The sequence below is a fragment of the Raphanus sativus genome, chromosome 8 (genome assembly GCF_000801105.2).
Source record: "Raphanus sativus cultivar WK10039 chromosome 8, ASM80110v3, whole genome shotgun sequence".
Lineage (NCBI taxonomy): Eukaryota > Viridiplantae > Streptophyta > Magnoliopsida > Brassicales > Brassicaceae > Raphanus > Raphanus sativus.
This window is the reverse complement of record NC_079518.1, coordinates 5,131,433-5,154,740: the sequence shown is the minus strand read 5'-3', so window position 1 is coordinate 5,154,740 and position 23,308 is coordinate 5,131,433. Positions and strand designations below refer to the sequence as shown.

Here is a 23,308-nt window from a genome sequence, read left to right as displayed (position 1 = left end):
TATAACCATTGAGATTGTTGTGAGAGAGATTGATAACCTTAAGAGTCCAAAGACGTGCGAAGCTTGGAGAGATAGTGCCGTTGAGTCCCATGCCTTTGAAGTCAATAACTGTGATATCAGCACCAGAACAAGTTATCCCTACCCACTTGTTGGTACTATTGCACAGATCATTTCTTTTCCAGCTCTCGGCAAATACCACTGGGAAACCAAAATCTTCTACGATATAAAGCAGAGCGTCTACACGGGGATCACAAGGATCACCGGGAGCGTCTAAGCAGAAACTATTGACCCCTCTCCTATCAAACCTATCGTTTTTAAACAACGTTAATCCTGGTGTTGGTCCTTGAAGAAGATTATTGCCCAAACCCACGTAAGAAAGAGACGACAACGTGAATATAGAGTCAGGTATAATACCCGTAAGCTTGTTTCCACTGATATTGAACACTTTCAGCGAGGTCAGACCATGAACGTCTGGTATGGTCTCTGGCCATGCATAAGAGTCATCATAACTACATCTCATGCACCATTGTGTTGACTTTTCCCATGCCATTATTTTGGGCTCTTGGCTTTGTGTATTTTTGTGATTTGGTTCCATATATTATAGAGCGTCTAACCATTCTTTTGCGTCATTCGTTGCTACAAGCAGTGCCTTCCGCCAGTGAACGGTTCCCTTTGAAAATCAAACTATTTTGATTCTTCCATGTCCCCAGTTGATGAACGTTGTAGAGGTATGCATTGTTCCCTGATAAACCGTTTGAAGTTTTGCTCTCGTAGTCTGAGAAGGATTCTAGATGACGGCATTCAATAGATCTCCATCTAGAATGGGCGTATGTTTAGTAGATTTATAAATATGCACCTTGAGAGTTTAGTTATTGGTCGAGTTTTGATTATACTGCGGAAAATTTAGCAAACGTATTTTCCAAAAACACATAAAACGGCAATTATAAATATGACTTCTGAAATTTTTATAACACTAAATAAGCATATGCATATAATTCTTACATAGGCACAGTCAGAGACTCCAGAAGCGTGCAGTAAGAGCATCCGCAATGGTGGGTCTCAAGAAGAGTCTTTAGGAATAGTATTTTCTGAATTTTTAACTTTTTTTTTTAGATTAAAATAGAAAAATAAAAGAATATATATCAACCAATCGCGGACCGACATGTGTTAAGGATTCTCTAAGGACTGATCTTTACTTAAAATATTTAAAAATCGAATCCTTAACTTTTGATTGAACCTACCAATTATTTAATTATTTTATCTCTAACGTCACCAGTCATCCCTTGCCTCCGTCAGTTGCTCCTCCACCGCTTGTTGGCAATGCTCTTTCGGTAAGCCTCTATGTTCATTTCTGTGAAAATTATCCTCATCATTACATTACTCTAGAATGTCTTTAGTTCACTGGCTAGTCAATTATTAGTATCAAGACTTATGCTCAGAAACAGAGAATCGTTACCCTTTCTTCAAAAACTTTTTTTTCCAAAAATTATGTTATGGGTTCATGAAGTTTGTGGTGATAACTATGCTTTATCTTCCTGATCATTATAATTTCTTGTCTGTGAAAATTATCCTGATCATTACTTGTAATGTCTTTAGTTTCACTGGTATTGTTACCCTACTTCATCAAGAACATTTTCAAAATTATGTTAATGGACTCATGAAGTTTTGTGATGCAAATTGCTTCTCTTCCTGATCATTATAAGTTATTGTCTGTGAAAAATATCCATCTGAATTTCACCATCTTATTTAAACTTTGCAGAGCGCTAGAGGAGAAACGGTGGGACCTTTCGGTGTATCTACCAGCAGAGATCCATTTGACGACGGTCTATTTGACGGTGTGGGAACCGTGAAGGTCTACACAGACAATCTAGGTGTGAGTGGAATTAAAATTCAATATGTAACTAAAGAGAAGTTCCACCTCCGAGAACATGAAAGCTTTGGAATTTCCAAGGTATATAAATTGAATATGATTGTATGATTGATTGAATATTGGTATCTGAGTATTTGTTTATTCTTATTGCTCTTATTTCAGGATGACTTTAAACTAGAGTATCCCGAGGAGTTTATAACGGTGATCAAGGAAACACAAAGCTTTGACATGACTTACAATACAAGTTTTGTGTCAAGCATTGGATTCACAACCTCATACGGGAGAACAAGCGATTTGTTTGGAAGTTCAGCATTAGATGGCATCTACTTTGCACTGAACACTGAGGGACATGTGGAAAAGTTCATTGGGTTCCTGGGATCATCCAGTGTGCGCATCAATACGTTGGAAGCTCACTTTGGAACACGAACTCCCACCTTTGAGAGTAAACCGAATTCAGAGTGTGGGCTTCCAGTCGGTGGTGTTAGCACTTTATCATTTGATGATGGAGTGTTTGATGGTGTGAGCAAGCTGACTCTGAGGGAAAACACCAGCTGCATTGCTTGTAGAATTCATGGGATCATCTAATGATATCATCAATAGCATTTGAGCTCGTTTCTACAAGTCTTCCTCTACCATAACGGAGCATGAATCATTATGTTATATTATGATAGTGATTAGTGAGTATTGCGTTTTCTTTGGACAGTGTCGGTCCGGAGTATTGTGGCGCCTAAAGCGCACTAAAAATGCATATAGTAGCAATACTTTTAACATATATTTTTCAAGACAAACAGAATCCAAAATTGTTTTCTATAATGCTAAAATTTCATGAAACTTAAAATATTGATCTACTATATTGATAATAATGATTCAAAACATTTATCTAGCATTTTTAACAGCTTACATGAGAATTCTATTGGTTTCAGATTACACATATTTGTTATGTATCCACTTTGCTGATTTCTTATTTGGTTTCCAGCCAGTTTTTCTGCATATATATGAAAATTATAATAGCTTTATTTTGTTTAAAGTGAAAACATAGAAAATACAATACAAGACAACCGGTAAATATAAATGAAGCCTTTACTTGTTTAAAGAGTCTAAGAGATAGAGTATTAGAACAAATGCTTGTTGAATTATATATATAACTATCACATTCACTTCTCCAACATATATTATGCATCTTTTTCGGTATCTTCTTAATTTTTTTCGTTATTATTTTCCTTCTTTTTATCAAATTTCGCTAATGTTTCTTAATATTTTACTTTTTTTTTGCTCAATATTTATTTCTGTCTAAATAGTAATACAAAATATACAATCAATGAACCAAAAATCCATCTTATAATTCTCTTCAATCTTAACATTACCTTATTCACTATATTATTTGATTTTAATGCAAAACATCTTTTAATCAAAGTTCTTACATGTTCCGTTCCACATAATTCGTTCAATCTCCAAACCTAATTATTTATAAAACATATATGGGCGCTATAAGAGATTAATAATTATTATAGATACGACTGTATTTTTAATAAGAATATGAAATCATTATATTGATTTCTATAAATTGTTTTCGATTCATTATTTTATGTAGTATATAAATATAAAAACCGATAAAAATTATTACACTTTCTATAATTTTGAAATTAGCTACCATAAATTATTATTTGTAATATCATTTAGGTTATTTGGTAAGTGATAATAATTAGTTTTAGTTACATTTTATTTTAGAACTAATTAAAATAATTAAAAAATATAAAACGTTTTTTCATTATGTTATGTAGTTTTTAAATATAAAAATTGATCAAATGTTATTATTTTATATAATTTCAACAATTAGTTACCATAAACCATTATTTTAATATAATTTAGATTATTTGGCAAGTGATATTAATTGGTTCTATATTTATTTTTATTTAAAATTTAAAATTATCGACTAAGAAAATTATAACATTTTCTTAATATTTCAGAAATTATCAACATGTGAGAAAAATCACTTAAGTGACTTCTCTTTTAATATATATGAGATTTTATATTTTTATTAATGTTTCATAAACTCTTATATAAATATAATGTTTTATAAAAGAATATGAAATCAGCATATATATTTATATAAATTTTGTTCTATTAATTTTTTTATGTAGTATAAATATAAAAAGAACTAATCAAACATTAATACTGTTTCTATAATTTTGACAATTAGTTACCATAGATAATTATTTGTAATATCATTTTTATTATTTGGTTAGTGATATTTATTAGTTTTAGACTTACCTTTTGTTTTAGATCTGATTAAAATAATTGAAAATATCTCAACCAATCAAATTGTAACCATTTTTTAAAAACTCTCTCTATTGACACCTAAGCAAAAATCAGTCAAGTGATTTTCATTTAATATATAGGGGGATTATGTGACATGCATTGCTTTTGCAATGTCATATGAGAGAACAACCAATGGTTTGGAAATTCAACAGTAGACAATATTAAGGAAACAAGTTCAATTATATAAAGGACTCTATTGTCAATAGTAGTGTAGCCCTATTCTCTGTAACCATATATATCCTGCTGTACATTCTTTCATATATACAAGTTACATATTCCATAGGTTGGACCATGATCCCTTGTACAATTCTCATTTATTTATCATTCCATGGTTGGTGTGCTCTTTTGTCTATGCATGTACCAACTCGTGTTAAAAAATCTAACAAAGGATTTGACTAAGGTATTTGCTTCAAATACCTAGGCCATGTATAAGTGTTGGATATATATATATACTTTTTTCATGTACCATGCAAGCTTTGCGTTGGCGGGTTATGGACCTATGGTTGCGATTGCTTTTGCAGTGTAGTATGTTGCTTCATGTTTCTGTTGCATCTTTTTATGTCATATTATCTCCTTGTTAGTGTTCAAAAAAAAAAATCTCCTTGTTTTGTGTTCTTTGTTGATGGGACAAGTTCTTGATATTCCCTTGTTTCTTTGTCAGCATTGCCTAAAGCAAATTGTGCAATTCCAAATAAAGCGCTTAAATTCACAAAATAAATTATGTGTGACTAAATCTTACCAGAGCATCAACTACCATATTTTTTAAACAAAAACATCCAAAAAATCACTTTCGAGGTGTTAAATTATTTCATGAATTAACTGGAGAGAGCTCTAACGAAATATCAAAATGTAACAAACTTCATTTATATAACAATAAACGTTTTGCATCAATTTCTGTAAATCTATCTCCCACTTATTGTCTGCTATGTTTCTAACAACAGAAAATGACACACAAGAGATGGATGAGCTTTAGAGTCTCAAGGTAAGATCAGGCTTTGAGCTATTGTTATTTCCTACTACAGTTCCATTTACTGCAGCCGTGTTCAGATCAAGACCAGACTCTTTAACAGCCACCACCACTGGAGCTTCAGCTTCCTCCACGACCTGACGAAAACTCCCGGGCCAGAATAAATCACTGCCATCATCATAGTCAAAGAACACTGGCACAGTATTACCAAAGTACCCTTGATGATGAAACCTTGCAAGATGAGGAGGAGGCTGAGGCTGGGATAAGGTGTGGTGAAGTAGACTAGAGTGAGCTTGCATCCCTAGAGAAGAAGAGGTGTATGTGTAAGGCCTGTGATGGTGACCAAACATTCTTCCCATGTGCATTGCTCGTTTGGCCATGGTTCGTTCTCTCTTATGAGCGTTTTGGTGACCTCCAAGAGCTTGAGAGCTATAGAACTTGCGTCGGCAGTAGTTACAGGAGAAGACTCTCGGGTTGGATTGACACTTTGTGCCATTTTGTTCATCGTTGTTGAAACTATCATTGAGCTTGAGATCGAGCGAGAGAGGGATAATCGATTCTTGTTTGGATAGATCTTGATTTAACGAGGTATCTCCTTCTCTAGCTGGTAATTCTAGCGAGGCATCATCAGATTCCGTCATTTTATCTTAACCTGAAAAAAAAATCATATTAAAGTCAAAAGCAGATCAAGAAAACTTTATAATCCCTTTAAAATTCACTGATAATTATCATTTTTGAAAAGGGGATAATCTATAAATTCAAGAACTATATTAAAGAAGAGATGGTAAGTAAAGTATTAAACAGAGTTACTACATCAGCAAGTTCAGACAAGGATCAGCAAGTTCGAAGCTTAAAGACAACCAATCAATATGAACGTTTTCAGATTTAACTACGAGGGGGAGAGGGAACCTAAGACAACAATTAAGGATATTATTTACGAGAGTCGAAGATCAGTGAGAGAGAGAGAAAACAAGTTGGAGAGTACTGTGCTTACAAAGATTATGTTGAGATCTGGGAATAGACAGCCGACAGAGGCTGAAGTGGTTGACTTGGAAGCTTGAGAGAAGTTGTACTCTTTGAGTTAACCAAAAATGGGTCAATCCAGATGTATAAGGAAAATAAAAGCCAGAGAGAAGAGATAGGATTGGTGATGAAAAGTAGAGAACAAGAGGTACTGAAGAAGAGAGAGAGATTTATGTCTAGACAAATATGGAAAACACAAATGTTGGAGAGATGGGAATGGTCTCTGGTGGAAACACATGTGGGAATCTAAAGTGTCTGCCAGTTAGACCTCTGTTTTATTGTTTTCAATAGTTTTTTTTTTCTTTTTCGAACAACTGTTTTCAATAGTTCAACGACCTTTTTCTAGGGGGCACTTTGTAAAATACCTTTTCTTACAACATTGTTGTGTAGGTGTAGCCGTATAGGCGTTGGTATGCTCGACGAAAGTATTGTTATGCGTTCATTGTATTGGGGTTATACACTAATACTACTACCCTATTGGCAATCGTTAAAAAAATTTAGAATTCACAAAGCTTTTAATTTTTTTAAGGACAATACTTGGGTTCACCCCCTATGGTGAACTTTCAAATTGACCACCTTCCTAATAACAAATTAAAGTGTCAACTAGATTAATGATTAAAAATATTAAATAATTTTTCAAAAATCAAAATAATTAAAAAAATAAATATTGTCAATTTTAATAATGCTAATGTCACTATCTAGTCCATAAAATCAAACTCTATACTCTAAATCCAAATTCTAAACCCTAAATTCTAAATTATAAACCCAAACTCTATACCCTAAACCCAAACCATAAATCATAAACCCAAAAACCTGAACTCTAAACCCAAACTTATACCCTAAACCCAAATCCTAAACTCTAAACCCAAAATGTAAATACAAAACCCAAACCCTATACCCTAAATATTTGGATTAATATTGATATTGTTTTTTTTGAAATTTAAAGTTAAGAATTAAATTTTGGATTTAGAGTTCATGATTTGGGTTACGGTCTAGGGTTTGGGATACGGTTTAGGGTCTACGGTTTAGGTTTAGGGTTTATGGTTTGGTTTTAGAGTATAGAATTTGGGTTTAGGGTCTATGGTTTGAGTTTAGGGTATAGTTTTGGGTTTAGAGTTTAGATTTCTTGGTTTATGATTTATGGTTTGGGTTTAGGGTTTAAGATATGTGTTTAGGGTATAGAGTTTAGGTTTAAGGTATAGAGTTTGGGTTTATAATTTAAAATTTAGGGTTTAGAATTTGGATTTAGGGTATATAATTTGAGTTTAGGGATTAAATAGTGACATTAGCATTATCAAATGTGATATTATTTATTTTTAAAATTATTTTATCATTAGTCTAGTTGGCACTTTGATTGGTTATTAGAGATGTGGTGAATTTAAAGATTCACCATAGGGGGTGAACCCAAGTCTTGTCCTTTTTTTAATACAGTTCATAATTATATTATTAAGGCACGATTTTCTTTTGCTATTTTCGGCTCGCTTCGGTTTTTATAATTTTGGTTCGATTTTTTTTGGAATTTTTAAATCATTGGTAATTCAGTTTAATTTCACAAATTTATGTTCAGTTTGACACCAATTTCTTTGACGATATTTTCATACCGCGTAGTGGTTTACAGTTTAGACTCTTCAAACAAACCCAACTAATAAAAGATAAATTATTAGCCATATAAATAAATTTTCAAAAACTTATAACCGAAATTAGATGAAGGTTTTCTTAAATAATACTCCCTCCGTTTCATAATAGTTGATGTTTTAGAAGTATAATTTTGTTTCAAATTAGATGAAGTTTTGAGATTTTAAGGTTACTTTAATTTTATTGGAAACTGTTCAACCAATTAGGTTTTACACTTTTTTGTTATTGGTTAATTGATTTTAAAATTATATCTTTAAAATATTTTTTATTAAAGAAATATAGTTTTCTTAATCTTTGTGCACTAGAGTAAAACATCAAGTATTGTGAAACAGAGAGAGTATATGTCTGGATGAGTTTTGCTTGTAAGTGGATACGACGTTACATTAAGGAATCAACTTTTACATATTTTGTTGCTGTTAAAGTCAACTTTTACATCTTACAAAAGACCAACCAAATTGTTATCACAAAGGTAAAATACCCATTGTGTAGTGCAATTATTTTATCTCACTCGTCAGAGTTGTTCATAAAGATTTTAATTTGGATCCTATCATTTGGATCCTATCATGAATATATAATAATTGAACTCGGACTATTAAGGGATAAAGAAAAAGAATGGAGCAGCGCAAGGGATCTGATAATGTCGCATGGAGCCCATACATTCATTCCCCCGGCTTCACCTTTTCCATTCGACGTCGACATTGTCTTTGTGTTTTTCTGAAATCTTACATGTGATTTAAAGTCTCTGCTTTTCTGTCCCTTTTCTATTTTTTTTTTCATTTATCTCGAAAGGTAAAACATTTCTTTCCATACAGTGTGGGTTGTTGTTACCAATAAATTGTGCGGTAAATAAAAGTATAAGGTATTTTGTTTTATTATACTGCGTTTTTCGCTGCTTTTTACCCGTTCCATTGTGCAAGATGGATAAGGTAATTAAACCTTTATCGTAGTTTTTTCTTAAAGCAAAACCTTTATTTAAGTTACTTATTAAAACACCACAACTAATATCTTTTATCGGAAGACAGTGTGGGTTGTTGTTACCTAATGTGTATATAGTTTTTTTTTAAAGGTGATAAAAATTTAGAGTGATAAGATATGGGAGTAAGTTTAAATTTGCTTTTCATATTGATTTTAGATTTGAATTATTAAATTATTTTATTATATTTTAATTGTTATTTTAAAGTTTTTCTAAACATTATGGCTATTTAAGCATATTATTTGATATGCTATATTTTGTAAAAATATGTACATTATTTATAAAATATCACTAAACTCAGTTTAATCTTATCAAACCAGATCAAAGCCGGTTCAAACCTAGTCGAACCATAATGATCCATGATTATGAAAAATTCCGGTTTGCTAGCCGATCTTAAAAACTGCACTCAGTGAGTGACCAGTAACCAGTGACCAATACCAGTGCCCACTTTTATTTTATTTTCAACCTCAACATGTTTTCGGAAGGCCCACTTTAATTCATTAAGTTTTTATATTTGTCCACTACCTTAGTTGCTTTCTAGTCACACTTCACAAATAATTGTTCCATCGTTTCTATATTGCTGGTAATAAACAATTTGATGCGGTCACCATCTTTAAGTCTGGTCGGCTTAAGAACTTTGAGATAGTTTAGACTATTCTTTACAAAGTCGAGTACTTTTGAGCTTCCAATAGATCATGCGCGCACACCCGTTAAATTTTAAATGTCCATCCTTTCAAAAAACTATTCGGCATTGCTTGTTGATTAATATATTCAGGAAGCTGTGCAGCTGTTGTATGAGCTAAGGTATATACATGCACTACATCTACATCCATGTTCCCTCATTTTAATTAGTAAGGATCATCAAACAGTTTAAAATCATGGTAGGTTACTTATACTATATATTACCAGGCTACACAAGAAAGTTTCTTCTTTTTTTGAAACTTTGATGGCATATATTTAAATGGAGCAAAGGTGTAACATTACAACCTTAGAAGAAAGAAACCAAAACCCATAACTTCTAACCTGAAGACGTAAAGAGAGAAACCTAAAGAGGATAATTAAAGGGCTAAAATTATTACCCTTCCCATGGTTGAGGAAAATAACTAACGCCTGCTAAAAGCTCATTCGAAGTAAGGATCATGATATGTAGATGAAATTAAAACCCAGGGGACAGGCCAATAGCTACACAAGAAAGTTCCATACTAATAAATGTTTTTTTCTTTAAAAATTTTCATCACAAAAATATCGTGGCTCAACGATCATTATCTCCGTAGCAAAAGTGCAAGGCAATCTACTATGAGCCCATGGGCCAGTTCACAGTTCCTCCCCACTCAAATAACACCGTAGGACTAAACCGAACCCGGTTCGTATATTGATTTATACGGTTAGCGTGGTTTAATCATTTTTTTTTAGCTAAAAATAAAGACGCGAGGTACAAAAACATATCATCACCGTCATCGTCTTCAATCTCACTTCGCATCAAATCAGAGACGATCTCTCCAAAACCCTAATTCATCTTCTCCGATCAATTGTTCGTTTCCTTGCTCTTCCTACACCAGGAATGCTTATTTCTATCCGCCAATCGGATTCTCCATCAGTCTAAACCCTAATTTTCTTCGTCTTCTAGGGTTTCAAATCGGTAAAGGTAAAAAGGATACACAATCGACGGTCAAAAGATGTCTCTTCCGCTACTGGAGTGTAAGTACGTGACGGAGGAGTTCGTTCGCGAAGGGAAGAGTGGTGGCAACTACGGCTCCAAGCTGCCCAGCTCCGTACCGATGCTTCGTTTCCTCTACGAGCTCTGTTGGGTTTTGGTATATATACACACGCTCACAAACCTTCCCTCTTCCTATTCTCCAAATCTATGCGTGTATGTGTTCGGGTTGCTGAAGGTGCGTCGTAAATGGGTAATATCAGGTCCGTGGCGAGTTGCCGATTCAGAGCTGTAAGGCGGTGTTGGAGAAGGTGAAGTTTTTGGATAATCCGTCGAAAGAGGAGTTAGCTTCTTGTTTTGCGGATGTTGTGACTCAGATTGCTCAAGATGTAGGCTTTCCCAAACACTTTATTTGTAGATCTTAAAAGTTTTGATATGTTTATTTGCTTTCGAATGATTGTACTGAGCGTTGGATCGTTTGCTTTTCGTTCTCTCCTTTGCAGCTTACCATGTCGGGTGATCAGCGTTCTCGCCTAACAAAATTGGTCAGTACTTTTACCTTTTAGCGACTGGTTGTGGTTATGTTTTGTTAGTCTTGGTTTATGAAGTATGGACGAGTGTTCAAGCTCTTTGAAGTTGCATCTTTAGATAAGATACCACAGAAATCCTGTAATAGCTTTCTATGCCGAGTAATTAGGATAGTTGTTGTTTTGCCATCAGTAGTGTCCTAAACATTCAGCTAGCTGTATGCTAATTTTGGGTGGGCTGCAAGAAGGGACGTTATGAATACCTGAGCCTTATCGTGTTGCTTCAAGTTTTTTAATGCTCACAGCTAAATTTAGTTGTTTTCTTTTGTAGGCAAAATGGCTTGTGGAATCACAGACAGTTCCTCAAAGAATTTTCCAAGAGCGTTGTGAGGTAACCATTAGGTGACATCAAGTCAATGAATAATCAGGAAAATTAGCCACAAACAGAATAATACGAAGAGAAATTTCATAGTGATAGTACTTAAAGAAGAAATACAGCTTTGAGAAGTTTCTTAATGGAGGCCCCACTATTTCCCCGTACAAGTTTTACTCCGCTAGTCATAACTTGTTCACAGATAACCCTCATATATACATTGCATATGCACAACATTCAAACAGTTACGAGAACAAGTCTAATAATAATAGATAGCCTCTTAATTGTGGTTATTGTAGCTACTAAGGTTGTTATCTAGATGTAAACAGTTAAAGGCTCAAGCCACATTAATCACTTAGAATGTTGAAAGGTCCTCGTAGACCTGGACCAGCTTGTCTCACTAATTCCTCTTCGCACCATTCTCTCTATTTTTGTGGTTAGTAATAAATTAACTCTTATAAAGGAGCTGATGATTGATTTCTCTATTTTCTATTAGGAGGAGTTTTTATGGGAAGCTGAAATGGTTAAAATAAAAGCCCAAGATTTGAAGGGGAAAGAGGTGAGGTTTACACTGTATTATTGTGACATATAAATTCGCTATAGGGACAGCGGTAATTTGATAATGATATTATCTCGTTTAGTAGTAAATACAAATGCACTGTAGTCTGATTTGTGTAATAGTTAGTTTGAGTGAGTTCCTTTTGCGGTAGATTTATCTCTTAAAAGAGTTTCTCCTGTACCATTGTAACTACAGCTCATGACTTGTAACTTACATTTCTGGTTTGTGCTACTCAGGTGCGATTAAACACTCGTCTTCTGTACCAGCAGACAAAGTTCAACTTACTCCGTGAAGAAAGCGAGGGATATGCCAAATTGGTCAGAGACAATCTCCCGCTTTTATCTGTTGTCATTCTTTCTGTCCACTTCTTTTCTATGCTCTGTTGTTAGATACATCTTCGCGTTTTACTTCCTGCTCTGTGAAATCAACCTTAGGAATGCTCGTCTTTAGGTTTTGGAAGGGATGATTTCTTCAACTATACTGGTTTGGCCTTTACTTTTGACACGGATCCAGTTGGAAGGAAAATCTTCTGCTAGTTTAATTACAGTATAGTTTTGCAGAGCAACCAATATATATGTCAGCAATGTTTCTATTGTTTTGTGGAGTTTGATTGAAGCAGATTTTCAATACAACAACTTCATTAAATAGATTCTATTGTGGAGTGCAGATTACCCTTTTATGCCGAGGATCTGCAGGTTCTTCCCATAATGCATCAGCAGCAACCATGGGAATTATCAAGGTTTTACTTCTGCCGATACGCTATGTTTCACATATGTATTCCATTTATCTTTTCTGAACTAAAATATTTATTTGCAGTCATTAATTGGGCACTTTGACCTTGATCCGAACCGTGTTTTCGACATTGTAAGTTTTTCTGTCGCTTTCATCTTTTTGTTTGATATCATAGAGTGCATCCCTTTTTCCTTCCCTATAATGTATATTCCCTTTGTTTTTGACGAATAGGTTTTGGATTGCTTTGAACTGGAACAAGATTACGACACGTTTCTCAATCTAATTCCTATCTTCCCCAAGGTTTGGAATGTCTCCTCGTGTTGTCATATTCAACCACTTAGCTTGAGAGACTATTTTTCTGCTAAACCCAATCTCTTTGATATGCAGTCTCATGCTTCACAAATTCTTGGATTTAAATTTCAATACTATCAGAGATTGGAGGTGAATAGCCCGGTTCCATCTGGGCTCTATAAGCTTACGGCCTTGCTAGTGAAGAAGGATTTTATCAATCTTGAAAGCATGTTAGTAATTTTTCCTTTTCTGTTTTTCCCTTTCTTTTCTTACTTTCTAGGTCCTTAGAAGCCACTGGGAAATTTTCAGTCGAGCTTATATGTTACCTCAAGAAAATAAACTGGTTTTATCCCTTTTTCGCAGACAATGCCTTTGAAAACTCCTTTTGAATTGGATGCTGGTATTGTTTTACATAACGATTGGTTTTCTTTTCATTGTGTGAGCTTAAGGCTAATAAAAGTTGGAATCTAAACGATTTTTTTTTCTTCATTTTTCATTTTTAGCTAGTTGGTAGCTATGTCTCTTAAGCTTGTTTCTTGATGCAATCTGATAGAAAATTGGTGGGGTTTTGATTGTCAAAACTCATTTTGGCTGCTCTAAGATACTTACTTCGAGATTGCTCTTGGGGATGATAGATAATTATTATCTTGAAAGTGATTCATTAAAATCAATTTCATGTTTTACCAGTACACTGATTCAGTACGAAATTGCTACATTTCCTCGTGTTAATAACAAGTGAAGCTATACTAAATCTATTGACCTTATGTTCTGATGTTGTTTTCCCAATTGTTGAGAACAGATATGCACATCTGCTACCTAAGGACGAAGAAGTTTTTGAGGATTATAATACTTATTCTGCAAAGCGTTTTGAAGAGGTACAATTTAAATTGTCTTCTTCCTTTTAAGAAATTCGTAGATGCATGTGTATAGATGTTTTAAGATAGATTTGTTCTGGCCCAGCGGAAGTTGTCTCTATGTTTTCTTCGGAACTTATAATTTTTCTCCCTTAAGACAAACGAACAAACTTGTTTCCGCTGCACATACGATGTTCTGCCCAGATTTTAATTAATAGTTACATACTAAGCAGTTCTCCACTTTCCTGGAAGCTAGCCAATTATTTGTTGTTTTTCGAAGCCCTTCTTTCACATGTTTATTGACAAGTTATGATATTTACAAATTCCTCCGTTTCTACAGGCCAATAATATTGGAAAGATAAATCTTGCTGCTACTGGGAAGGATCTTATGGAGGATGAGAAACAAGGAGATTTCAAAGTAGATCTCTATGCTGCTTTAGACATGGAACGTGAAGCTGTTACTGAGCGAATACCAGAGCTTGAAAATAATCAGACTTTGGGCCTCCTTGATGGTTTCCTCTCCGTGGACGACTGGTATTCCTCTTGATTTATATAAAAGTTGAACTCTTCTGAAAGCTTTTCCATCCCCATTTTCATTTCTTTTTTTTTCTTAATTAACAAATCCACTATCATCAAAACAGCTTGTTTAGTAACACCGCCTTGAACCATTGCATGTGAAGTTTCAAGTTATATTTCTTCATGAGCGTGATACTTCTTCTAGGATTACTGTGTATGTGACTGTTAACTTTGTGATAATTGGATCACCTTTTTGTTTATTACTTGAAATTGAACTTAGAGGACATGTTGGATACCGCGTTCTGCAGAATTGACACCTACCATTGATACTATCATAAAAGCTTTGCTTACATTTTAAACAAAGCTACTTTGTATATGTTTTTTATACCAAGGCCATAGTACTTTACTCTTTCCTTTCTGTCAACTGAAGTGAAAGCTCCTATTAATTGTTAACAATTTATGTCTCAGGAAGCATGCCAATATCATGTTCGAGCGTCTTGCGCCTCTTAATCCAGTGGCTCACAATCATATATGTGGTGGCTTGCTTAGGTTAGTGAGTGAGCTAAGGCTATTTTTTCCTCAGATGTCTAACTGCTTTGTTGCTTTTCAGTGTTCACTCCAGCTCTATGTACCACCTAAGTAGTACAGCAGTTCTGGCCACAAATTAAACAATAATACTTTTGCTCTATGTTTCAGGCTTATAGAGAAAAAAATCACTCTTGCTTATCGCATTGCCCGTCAGACACGTTTTCAAAATTCTTCTCCTGCGGGTTCAGAAAAGATTACTCCCGCTGCTAATATAGTATTCGACGATGAGACTTGTCGAGATCTTAAAGATGTGTTTCAGATGCTTGTTACAGTTGGACCCTACTTGTACCGTAATACACAACTGCTGCAGAAGGTGCATTGACCTTTAAATTTCTGATGATACAAATGATTGAAGTTTGAAGCTGATAAACGTTTACCATTGTGGCAGATTTGTAGAGTATTAAGGGTTTACTACTTGTCATCAAATCAACAAAAGGAAGTTCGGTTTAGAGTGGAAGAAGCTCTTGGAACTTGCCTTTTGCCATCGTTACAGTTAATACCTGCAAATCCAGCAGTTGGTCATGAGATTTGGGAAGTGATGAGTCTCCTTCCATATGAGGTTAACTTGCTTCTGTTTCTTGTTCCAAATATATTTTTCTTGTGTAGAATGGTTATTCAGCTGATTAATTGTGTTTAGGTTCGTTATCGCTTATATGGCGAGTGGGAGAAGGACGATGAGCGGAATCCTTTGCTGTTGGCAGCAAGGCAAGTGGCTAAGGTACAGCAGTATAACTTCTTTGACCTTTTATTCTTATATTATATTATACGTCTGGAAATATGCATCCTTCACACCCTCAGGAGTCTATTCTTGTATGTCAGTTGGACACTAGATGGATCCTGAAACGGCTTGCAAAAGAAAATTTGAAGCCGTTAGGAAGAATGGTGGCAAAACTAGCTCATGCCAATCCCATGACGGTGCTTCGGACAATTGTGATACAGGTATCAATCTACCTCAAAATGTGGTGCTACTGCTGTTTTTGTAGTCAGAATTGTTCAGCCGGCTGACTGTCAGGTTCTTGTTGCAACAGATTGAAGCATATAAAGATATGATTGCTCCTGTTGTAGACGCCTTCAAGTACTTGACACAGGTTTGTATGCTATGCCGTTATTGACCTTATACCCTTACTCACCTAGGTTTTCCTACACATTCTTTATGAATAACAACATAACGGATGGTCTCTTTGCCACTATTTTGTTTCAGAGTGCAATATAAATTTATTTTCCTACGAGTGTGTGTGATTTGGCTTTGTAGGTTTTCTTGTGATGTATTTTAGTCATCCGTTCTAGCATTCATTCGGTTAGGCTATAGAATGTCGGAAATATGGTATGTTGGTTTGGCTGACACCCAAACATGAGCTTCTCAAGAAGGCTCTGATGAAGTGAAATAGTACATGGTAACCCATGGTAAATTGGGATGCAGTTAGATGGATCCTAACATTTTCTTTCAAAAAGCGTTTTTATTTAATGTTATAGTACATTGAGAGAGTTTTTCATGTGTTTCTTTTTCTGGCTTAGTACGTATGACAATCTTTTGTGTGCTAGGCTATCTGGAATCAGCTTTACTTTCTAACTTATTGTTGATATTGAGAAGCTTCTGATGCACAATCTGATGCTTTCCAAATTCTTCGTGATACACAGCTCGAGTATGATATCCTGGAATATGTCGTGATTGAGAGGCTGGTGCAAAGCGGACGAGCTAAACTCAAAGATGACGGGATTAATTTATCAGACTGGCTTCAATCCTTGGCTTCATTTTGGGGTCACCTGTATGTGTTTTTCTTAGAATGCATTAATACATGCTAGAAATAGTTTCATTACATCTTCAGAGCGAGAACTGACTGCTCAGGGTGTTTTATTTTAGTGATTGCATAGTCTAGGCATAGTTGCAGTTATGCCCAGGATAGAAAAGCGCATTGTCTACGAGTGCTTCACCTAGAAGTTGACGAGTACCGTATATGCTGACATGATCTATACTAGTTTGCCTGATAGGATGAAGAGTGCTTTACTCTAGCCATTAGTTTTTTTTATGTGTTCATCCTGTTAGTTTCTCCATGTGTTTCTTCTCATGAGAGTTTTTTATCCTTTTCTCCGAAATCCATTAGAATATTGTCATTTCGCCTGCATGATGCATATATAGTAATATCATTCAGAAAGTAATAAAAGCTGTAAAGGCCATGATTTTGGAGTATTTCGATAAACAATATCATGTTATCCAGGTGTAAGAAGTATCCATCAATGGAGTTAAGGGGTCTTTTCCAGTATCTCGTTAACCAGTTAAAGAGAGGCGAAGGGATTGAGCTTGTTCTTCTCCAGGTTGGTTTGTATTCCTCAAATACTTATGATCCAACTTGTTCAAACTAATGGTGGTTGCCTGTCATTTGACAATGATTTGTAGGAACTGATCCAGCAGATGGCAAATGTACAATACACTGAGAACCTTACTGAAGATCAGTTGGATGCCATGGCAGGAAGTGAGACATTACGTTATCACGCAACATCCTTTGGCATGACACGGAACAACAAGGTTTGTCTTTTTATATCCTCAGAAACTTAAAATAATGTCTTGTTAAATCTTGAGAGGAGCCAACGTTTGGTCTACACCATAAGTGCATGTATTTGTTAAATGTTGTTAGAGAAAATTGGCGATGTTGTTAGCTTGAAATTCAGGTTCTATTTTTTCGAGTAATATGAATGAAACATTATTGGTTTGGTTGTATTCAAGTTTGATCCTCTACATCTTTCTTTAGCTCATCGTTTACAGCTGCATATTTCTGACACTGTTGTGTCACTTCTCTATGCGTTCACATAAATACATGTTTGCAAGGTTGTGACAAAGTTATTTATCTAAGTTCTTTCATTTAGAATGTCTGGTTTTGTAAGAAAATGTATTTCATTCAAAACCTCCTTTATACTTCTATAGATGCTAGTTTCCGTAGATAAAAAAAAACATACGAGCTTGCGACAGTGCCATCAGTATTAATATGCTTTATTTGTTTATTTAATGTATGTCTTCCTGGTTTTTGCAGGCACTTGTCAAATCATCCAACCGTCTACGAGATTCGTTACTTCCAAATGATGAACCAAAGTTAGCTATCCCCCTTTTGTTACTTATCGCCCAGCATCGTTCTCTGTAAGTTGATAAATATGACTGCGCAAAATTGTTTGGCATTATTTGTTTGCATGGAGCACTAGTCTTAATTGGAGCATATTTTCTACAACATATACCTGTAAATTTAAATTGACACGGAGAGAAAAATGCCCTATTAAGTCAGTGTCTAAAACTACGTGATTCTTGCTCAAAAAAAAACTACATGATTCTTTGTTTTTGGATCAAAAACTACATGATTTTACATTGTAGATTTAATATTTTATAGTTGGTCTGACCACGGACGATGTTCATATCTCTAAATCGAGTATGTGTGATGTACACTTATTCATCTAGTCAACAAACAATGATGTGCTAGATTTATGTTATAACTGTTATATTAATGTAAACTGCTTTATATGCAGAGTTGTGGTAAATGCGGATGCACCCTATATTAAGATGGTTACTGAACAGTTCGACAGATGTCATGGAATTCTCCTCCAATATGTGGACTTTCTTTCTAGCGCTGTTAGTCCTGCTACTGCTTATGCTCAGCTCGTACCTTCGCTTGAAGAGCTTGTTCAGACTAACCATCTTGAGCCAGAGGTCTTTCTTTCTTTCCTTTGTCCCTTGTTCTTTACCCTTGTGTTATTGCAATCTTCAACAATATGGATTTCATCACTTTTCGCATGTCTTTTCTGGTCTACATTGTTAGGAATTACTATCTTAATTTTGCGATTACTCACTTTGCTATTATTGCTTTCTTTTCGTAATTACTCTCTGCATTATGAAGCCCAGTCTTATGTTCTGAATCCTTTGCCAGGTCGCGTTTTTGGTATTTCGACCTGTGATGAGGCTCTTCAAGTGTGGACGGAATGGTGATGTTTCATGGCCTTTGGACAGTGGGGAATCTATTGATGCAGATTCCGATGTATCAAAATCTGAGAGTTCCATGATTCTTGATACCGGCACATCTGAAAAAGCTGTAACGTAATATTTCAACTCAAAAACTTTAGTATATTTGGTGGCAGCAACAATGTGGACGTGATGTTTGTTTAAAGTGTCAAGTAGTCTCTTTCTGAATATTTGATTGTGATAAAAATCAATTATTTAATTGACTTACACCTAGATGCTGATCTATTGGACTTTCTCTCGTTGTTAATATGTTTGCAGGTGGTCTGATGTTCTTGATACAGTAAGAAATATGCTGCCCTCGAAAGCTTGGAATAGTCTGTCGCCAGACCTCTACGCTACATTTTGGGGGCTTACTCTGTATGATCTCCATGTTCCCAGAAGTCGTTATGAGTCTGAGATATCTAAGCAACATGCTGCCCTTAAGACTCTTGAAGAAGTTTCTGATAACTCTAGCTCAGCAATTACGAAGAGAAAAAAAGAGAAGGAAAGGATTCAAGAATCTCTTGATCGTCTAACCGGTGAACTGAAAAAGCATGAAGAACATGTTGCCTCTGTCCGTAGAAGACTTTCACGTGAAAAGGATAAATGGTTGAGCTCCTGTCCTGATACTTTGAAGATCAATATGGAGTTCCTGCAACGTTGTATTTTCCCTCGTTGCACATTTAGCATGGCAGATTCTGTGTACTGTGCTATGTTCGTACATATGCTCCACTCTCTCGGAACACCCTATTTTAACACAGTCAACCACATTGATGTGCTGATATGTAAAACGCTACAACCGATGATCTGCTGCTGCACTGAATACGAAGTTGGAAGACTTGGGAGGTTTTTATTCGAGACCTTAAAGATTGCATACCACTGGAAGGTAACTCTCGAAGGTTTATTTTACTTTGACGATGAAAGTATAGAACTGGGTTATTTTTTGACCTAGTTTCTAATGCTGGTGTTGTCGCATATATTATCTCAGAGTGCAGAATCAATCTATGAAAGTGAGTGCGGAAACATGCCAGGGTTTGCTGTTTATTATAGATTCCCGAACAGCCAGCGTGTCACATTTGGACAATTTGTGAAGGTTAGAAATTATGTTCCTTGACTTCTATAATATGTATAATAACTATCTCAAGTTTGAGGAGCTATAATCTCTTTAGCTGTTAAGTATCCTTGTTCATCATTGTTTAGTATTATCGCATAGAAACTTTGAGTCTTCGACAAGATAAAACGGGCAGATAAGGAAAAATTCAGGTTGTGATGGCACTGTAACATTATTTTGCATCTGCTCAGTGATTTTGATATATATTTCATTTCATCATTGGATATGCTTTCCTCATGTATTTCTACTATTTAGCTGTCACGTATTCTGCTTTGCTATCGGTAGCAATATCATGTTTCCTAAGTGTGTTTATAGCTTTTTGATCTGTTGATGTCTCTGAAGGTACACTGGAAATGGTCTTCAAAAATTACAAAGCTTTTGATCCAGTGTCTGGAGTCAAATGAGTACATGGAGATTCGAAATGCCCTAATTATGCTAACAAAAATATCTGGTGTATTCCCAGTTACTCGGAAGACTGGCTATAATATCGAGAAACGGGCAAGTACCTATTTACTAGCTAGTCTTAAGTTGGTCTTATGTGTTCTACTATTATTTCATGTGTTGGTTTTTGTGAGAAGATTAATGTCTCCGTTCTTTGTTGATCTTGTCTCACAGGTAGCGAAGATTAAAAATGATGAGCGAGAGGACCTTAAGGTCTTGGCAACTGGTGTGGCCGCTGCTCTGGCTGCAAGAAAAGTGAGTGCCAACCTCAGCCATTTCATATTCAATGTTTTTTCTTGCAATTTTCACTGAATGACTGTTACTTGCAGTCATCATGGGTTACAGACGAAGAATTTGGCATGGGTTTCCTCGAACTAAAGGCTCCGCCAGTGCATACTCCTTCCCAGAATGGCTTGGTAGGTGGTGTCTCTCATGGTGATTCAACTGGGGGAAGATCTAGTGTTAACCAGCAGCCCGAGTCTGGCGCCAAGGACCAGTTGTCAAAAACTAAAACGACAGGAAGAACGGAAAATATACCTTCAAAATCTGATCATGGACAACCAAAATCAAAGGGAAGCAATCCATCGGATACCCAACAATCCATGTCTAAGAAACCAATGGACCAAAAGGAAACAGATGAATCCCCCAGAATATCTGACGAGAATCCTGGCAAAGCTGGTTCGAAGTATTCTGAAGCAGAGGTATCAACGTGTTCTTTACTCTTTTATTGTTTAAGTTAGCGACCCCTGATTTACTTATGAACCCCAAAGTTGGCACTAGCATTTCACTGAAATTATATAGGAAATTTCTTCTGTGCTCACGTGGCCTCTGGGTTGTGAGTGGGAGTGCTAAGGTCAATTGATTTATATATTCTTCAGTTTTACCCCAACCTATCCCCACACTTTTTTTTTGGAAGCTGTTCGGTTTAAGATTTCAGCTAATCTAGCAATTCAGGAAGATTTCGGGCTTCAGGTCTATATCACGTATAATTTATTTTTGGTTGGCAGGTAAAACCTTCTTCTAAACGAGGTGCATCGTCTGCATCGACGAATAAATCAACAAAACAAGATTTGGGAAAAGATGATGGAAAGTCCGGTAAAGCTGCTGGAAGAACGTCCTCAGCTGACAACGATGTTATTTATCTGGGGAGCAGGCAAGCAGGTCTGACCAAAGCCTCTCCCAGCACAGCAGGCAATGGTAGCTTAGCTTCTGGTTCGTCCAAAGGTTTGATCTCACCCACAAAATCATCTGACGTTCATTGAAGCTAGTGAAAACTGGACGGACTTGTCAGGTATTCTAACTTTAATCTCTGATGCAGTGAAAGATGATGGTGCTGAAGCTTCAGATACTCAAAAGCAATCTACTCGGACTGCTCATTCCCCTAGGCATGAAATTAGCACTTCCTTGAGGTCGAGTGACAGGTTACAAAAACGAGCTAGTGCTGTTGAAGATAGTGATAGAATAAGTAAACGCCGTAAAGCAGATGCTGAGCACAAAGAGCATGACAGTGAGGCTCGACCGAGTGATCGAGACAGATCAGCAGAGGGTAGGGTGGATTTAAACAAAACACCCAGTGATGACCAAAGCACACAGAGAGATCAAGATAGGGCAAAGGATAAGGGTAATGAAAGACAGGACAGAGACCACAGAGAAAGAGTCGAGCGTTCTGATAAAACTCGTGCAGATGATGTGGTGAAAGCACGAGATAAATCCATGGAACGCTATGGTAGAGAGCGCTCAGTTGAGAGGGGGCTTGATAAAGGAACAACTAGGAGTTACGATAGAAACAAGGATGAAAGAAACAAAGATGATAGAAGCAAATTGCGTCATAGCGAGGCGTCACTTGAGAAACCTCATGGTGATGATCGTTCTCTTTCTCAAGGCTTACCCCCACCTCCACCTCTACCTCCTAACATCGTTCCACACTCTATGGCCTCGAAAGAAGACCCCGAGAGGAGAGCCGGAGGCACAAGGCATTCTCAGAGGCTTTCCCCGAGGCATGATGAAAGAGAGAGACGACGCTCTGAAGAGAATACATCAGTTTCTGCGGAAGATTCAAAACGAAGAAGAGATGACGATGTTCGTGACAGAAAGCGAGATGACCGAGAAACCGTCATTTTGAAGGTAACATGGCTCCTCTTTACCCTTGTTTGTGATCAGAACTGTAGCACAAATGCAACAGGGATAAACAAAATTTATGTCTACTCTATGCAGGGAGAAGAAAGGGAACGGGAAAGGGAAAGAGAGAGGGAGAGAGAAAAAAGTATCCCTTTGAAAGATGATTTTGAAGCCTCCAAGAGAAGAAAGATAAAGAGGGATCAACAGGTCTCATCTGCAGAGCCAGGGGAATACTCTCCAATGCCACATCAGTCATCTTTATCAATGGGTATGGGACAATCATCGTACGAAGGCAGAGAGCAGCGAAAGAGCAGTAGTAGTATGATTCAACATGGAGGTTATCCTGAAGAGCCAAGCATCAGACTTCTTGGTAAAGAAGCTTCCAGCAAGATGGCTCGTCGTGATCCTGACCCGTATCCTTGAATAACAACTTAAATAATCTCTGCTTAGTGTTCTTGCATCATGAAGCACTCCCTTATATGATGCATCATTGATTGTGTATCTTCATAGTTTCCTTGACCTTTGGTATAGAATGTATGATCGCGAGTGGGAAGAAGACAAGAGGCGGAAGCGGAGAGATCGGAAGTAGAATGTGATGGATGATTCGAAGATTCTTACGTTTGGTTTAAGATTATCTTTCTATTGGTTTTTATGAAAGGTCGGAATTTTGTGTTAAAGAGAGTTTTAAACATCTACATTATTGTGATTGGTATACTTTCTTGTTGACAATGCCTTAGCGTTTCAAACATAAACCACGGTTTTGGCAGCTGAATCTTTC

The 23,308-nt window shown here is 36.1% G+C and overlaps 3 protein-coding genes across 4 annotated transcripts; 2 read left to right on the top strand and 1 right to left on the bottom strand.

The window, feature by feature from the left end:
* The first annotated feature begins 1,586 nt into the window (after positions 1–1,586).
* Positions 1,587–2,455, top strand: LOC108819771 (myrosinase-binding protein 2-like). The gene is made up of 3 exons (XM_018592805.1): positions 1,587–1,604; positions 1,760–1,951; positions 2,033–2,455. Exons 1-3 carry the CDS (start codon positions 1,587–1,589, stop codon positions 2,453–2,455), a joined length of 633 nt encoding a protein of 210 aa, XP_018448307.1.
* A 2,574-nt stretch (positions 2,456–5,029) lies between these two features.
* LOC108819213 (zinc finger protein 7) lies at positions 5,030–6,427 on the bottom strand. The gene is made up of 2 exons (XM_018592209.2): positions 6,151–6,427; positions 5,030–5,808 (listed from the first exon to the last, which is right to left on the bottom strand). The coding sequence occupies exon 2, from the start codon at positions 5,795–5,797 to the stop codon at positions 5,159–5,161; it is 639 nt and encodes a 212-aa protein (XP_018447711.1). The 5' UTR covers positions 5,798–5,808; positions 6,151–6,427; the 3' UTR covers positions 5,030–5,158.
* Positions 6,428–10,221: 3,794 nt separating this feature from the next.
* LOC108822082 (THO complex subunit 2) lies at positions 10,222–23,296 on the top strand. Of its 2 annotated transcripts, XM_018595100.2 has the most exons (34): positions 10,222–10,318; positions 10,415–10,601; positions 10,705–10,830; positions 10,945–10,986; positions 11,300–11,359; positions 11,838–11,900; positions 12,137–12,217; positions 12,568–12,639; positions 12,717–12,764; positions 12,864–12,932; positions 13,020–13,153; positions 13,723–13,798; positions 14,118–14,311; positions 14,762–14,842; positions 14,990–15,194; positions 15,270–15,440; positions 15,519–15,599; positions 15,701–15,820; positions 15,910–15,969; positions 16,520–16,647; positions 17,098–17,194; positions 17,277–17,405; positions 17,908–18,011; positions 18,392–18,572; positions 18,790–18,956; positions 19,140–19,746; positions 19,849–19,953; positions 20,314–20,469; positions 20,587–20,667; positions 20,742–21,113; positions 21,420–21,636; positions 21,731–22,536; positions 22,627–22,943; positions 23,062–23,296. In XM_018595100.2, exons 2-34 carry the CDS (start codon positions 10,464–10,466, stop codon positions 23,117–23,119), a joined length of 5,346 nt encoding a protein of 1,781 aa, XP_018450602.1. In that variant the 5' UTR covers positions 10,222–10,318; positions 10,415–10,463; the 3' UTR covers positions 23,120–23,296. The 2 variants fall into 2 exon arrangements, with proteins under 2 accessions (XP_018450602.1, XP_056848461.1); XM_056992481.1 differs by having other exon boundaries at positions 10,233–10,601; positions 20,314–20,473; positions 20,591–20,667.
* Positions 23,297–23,308: the final 12 nt, after the last annotated feature.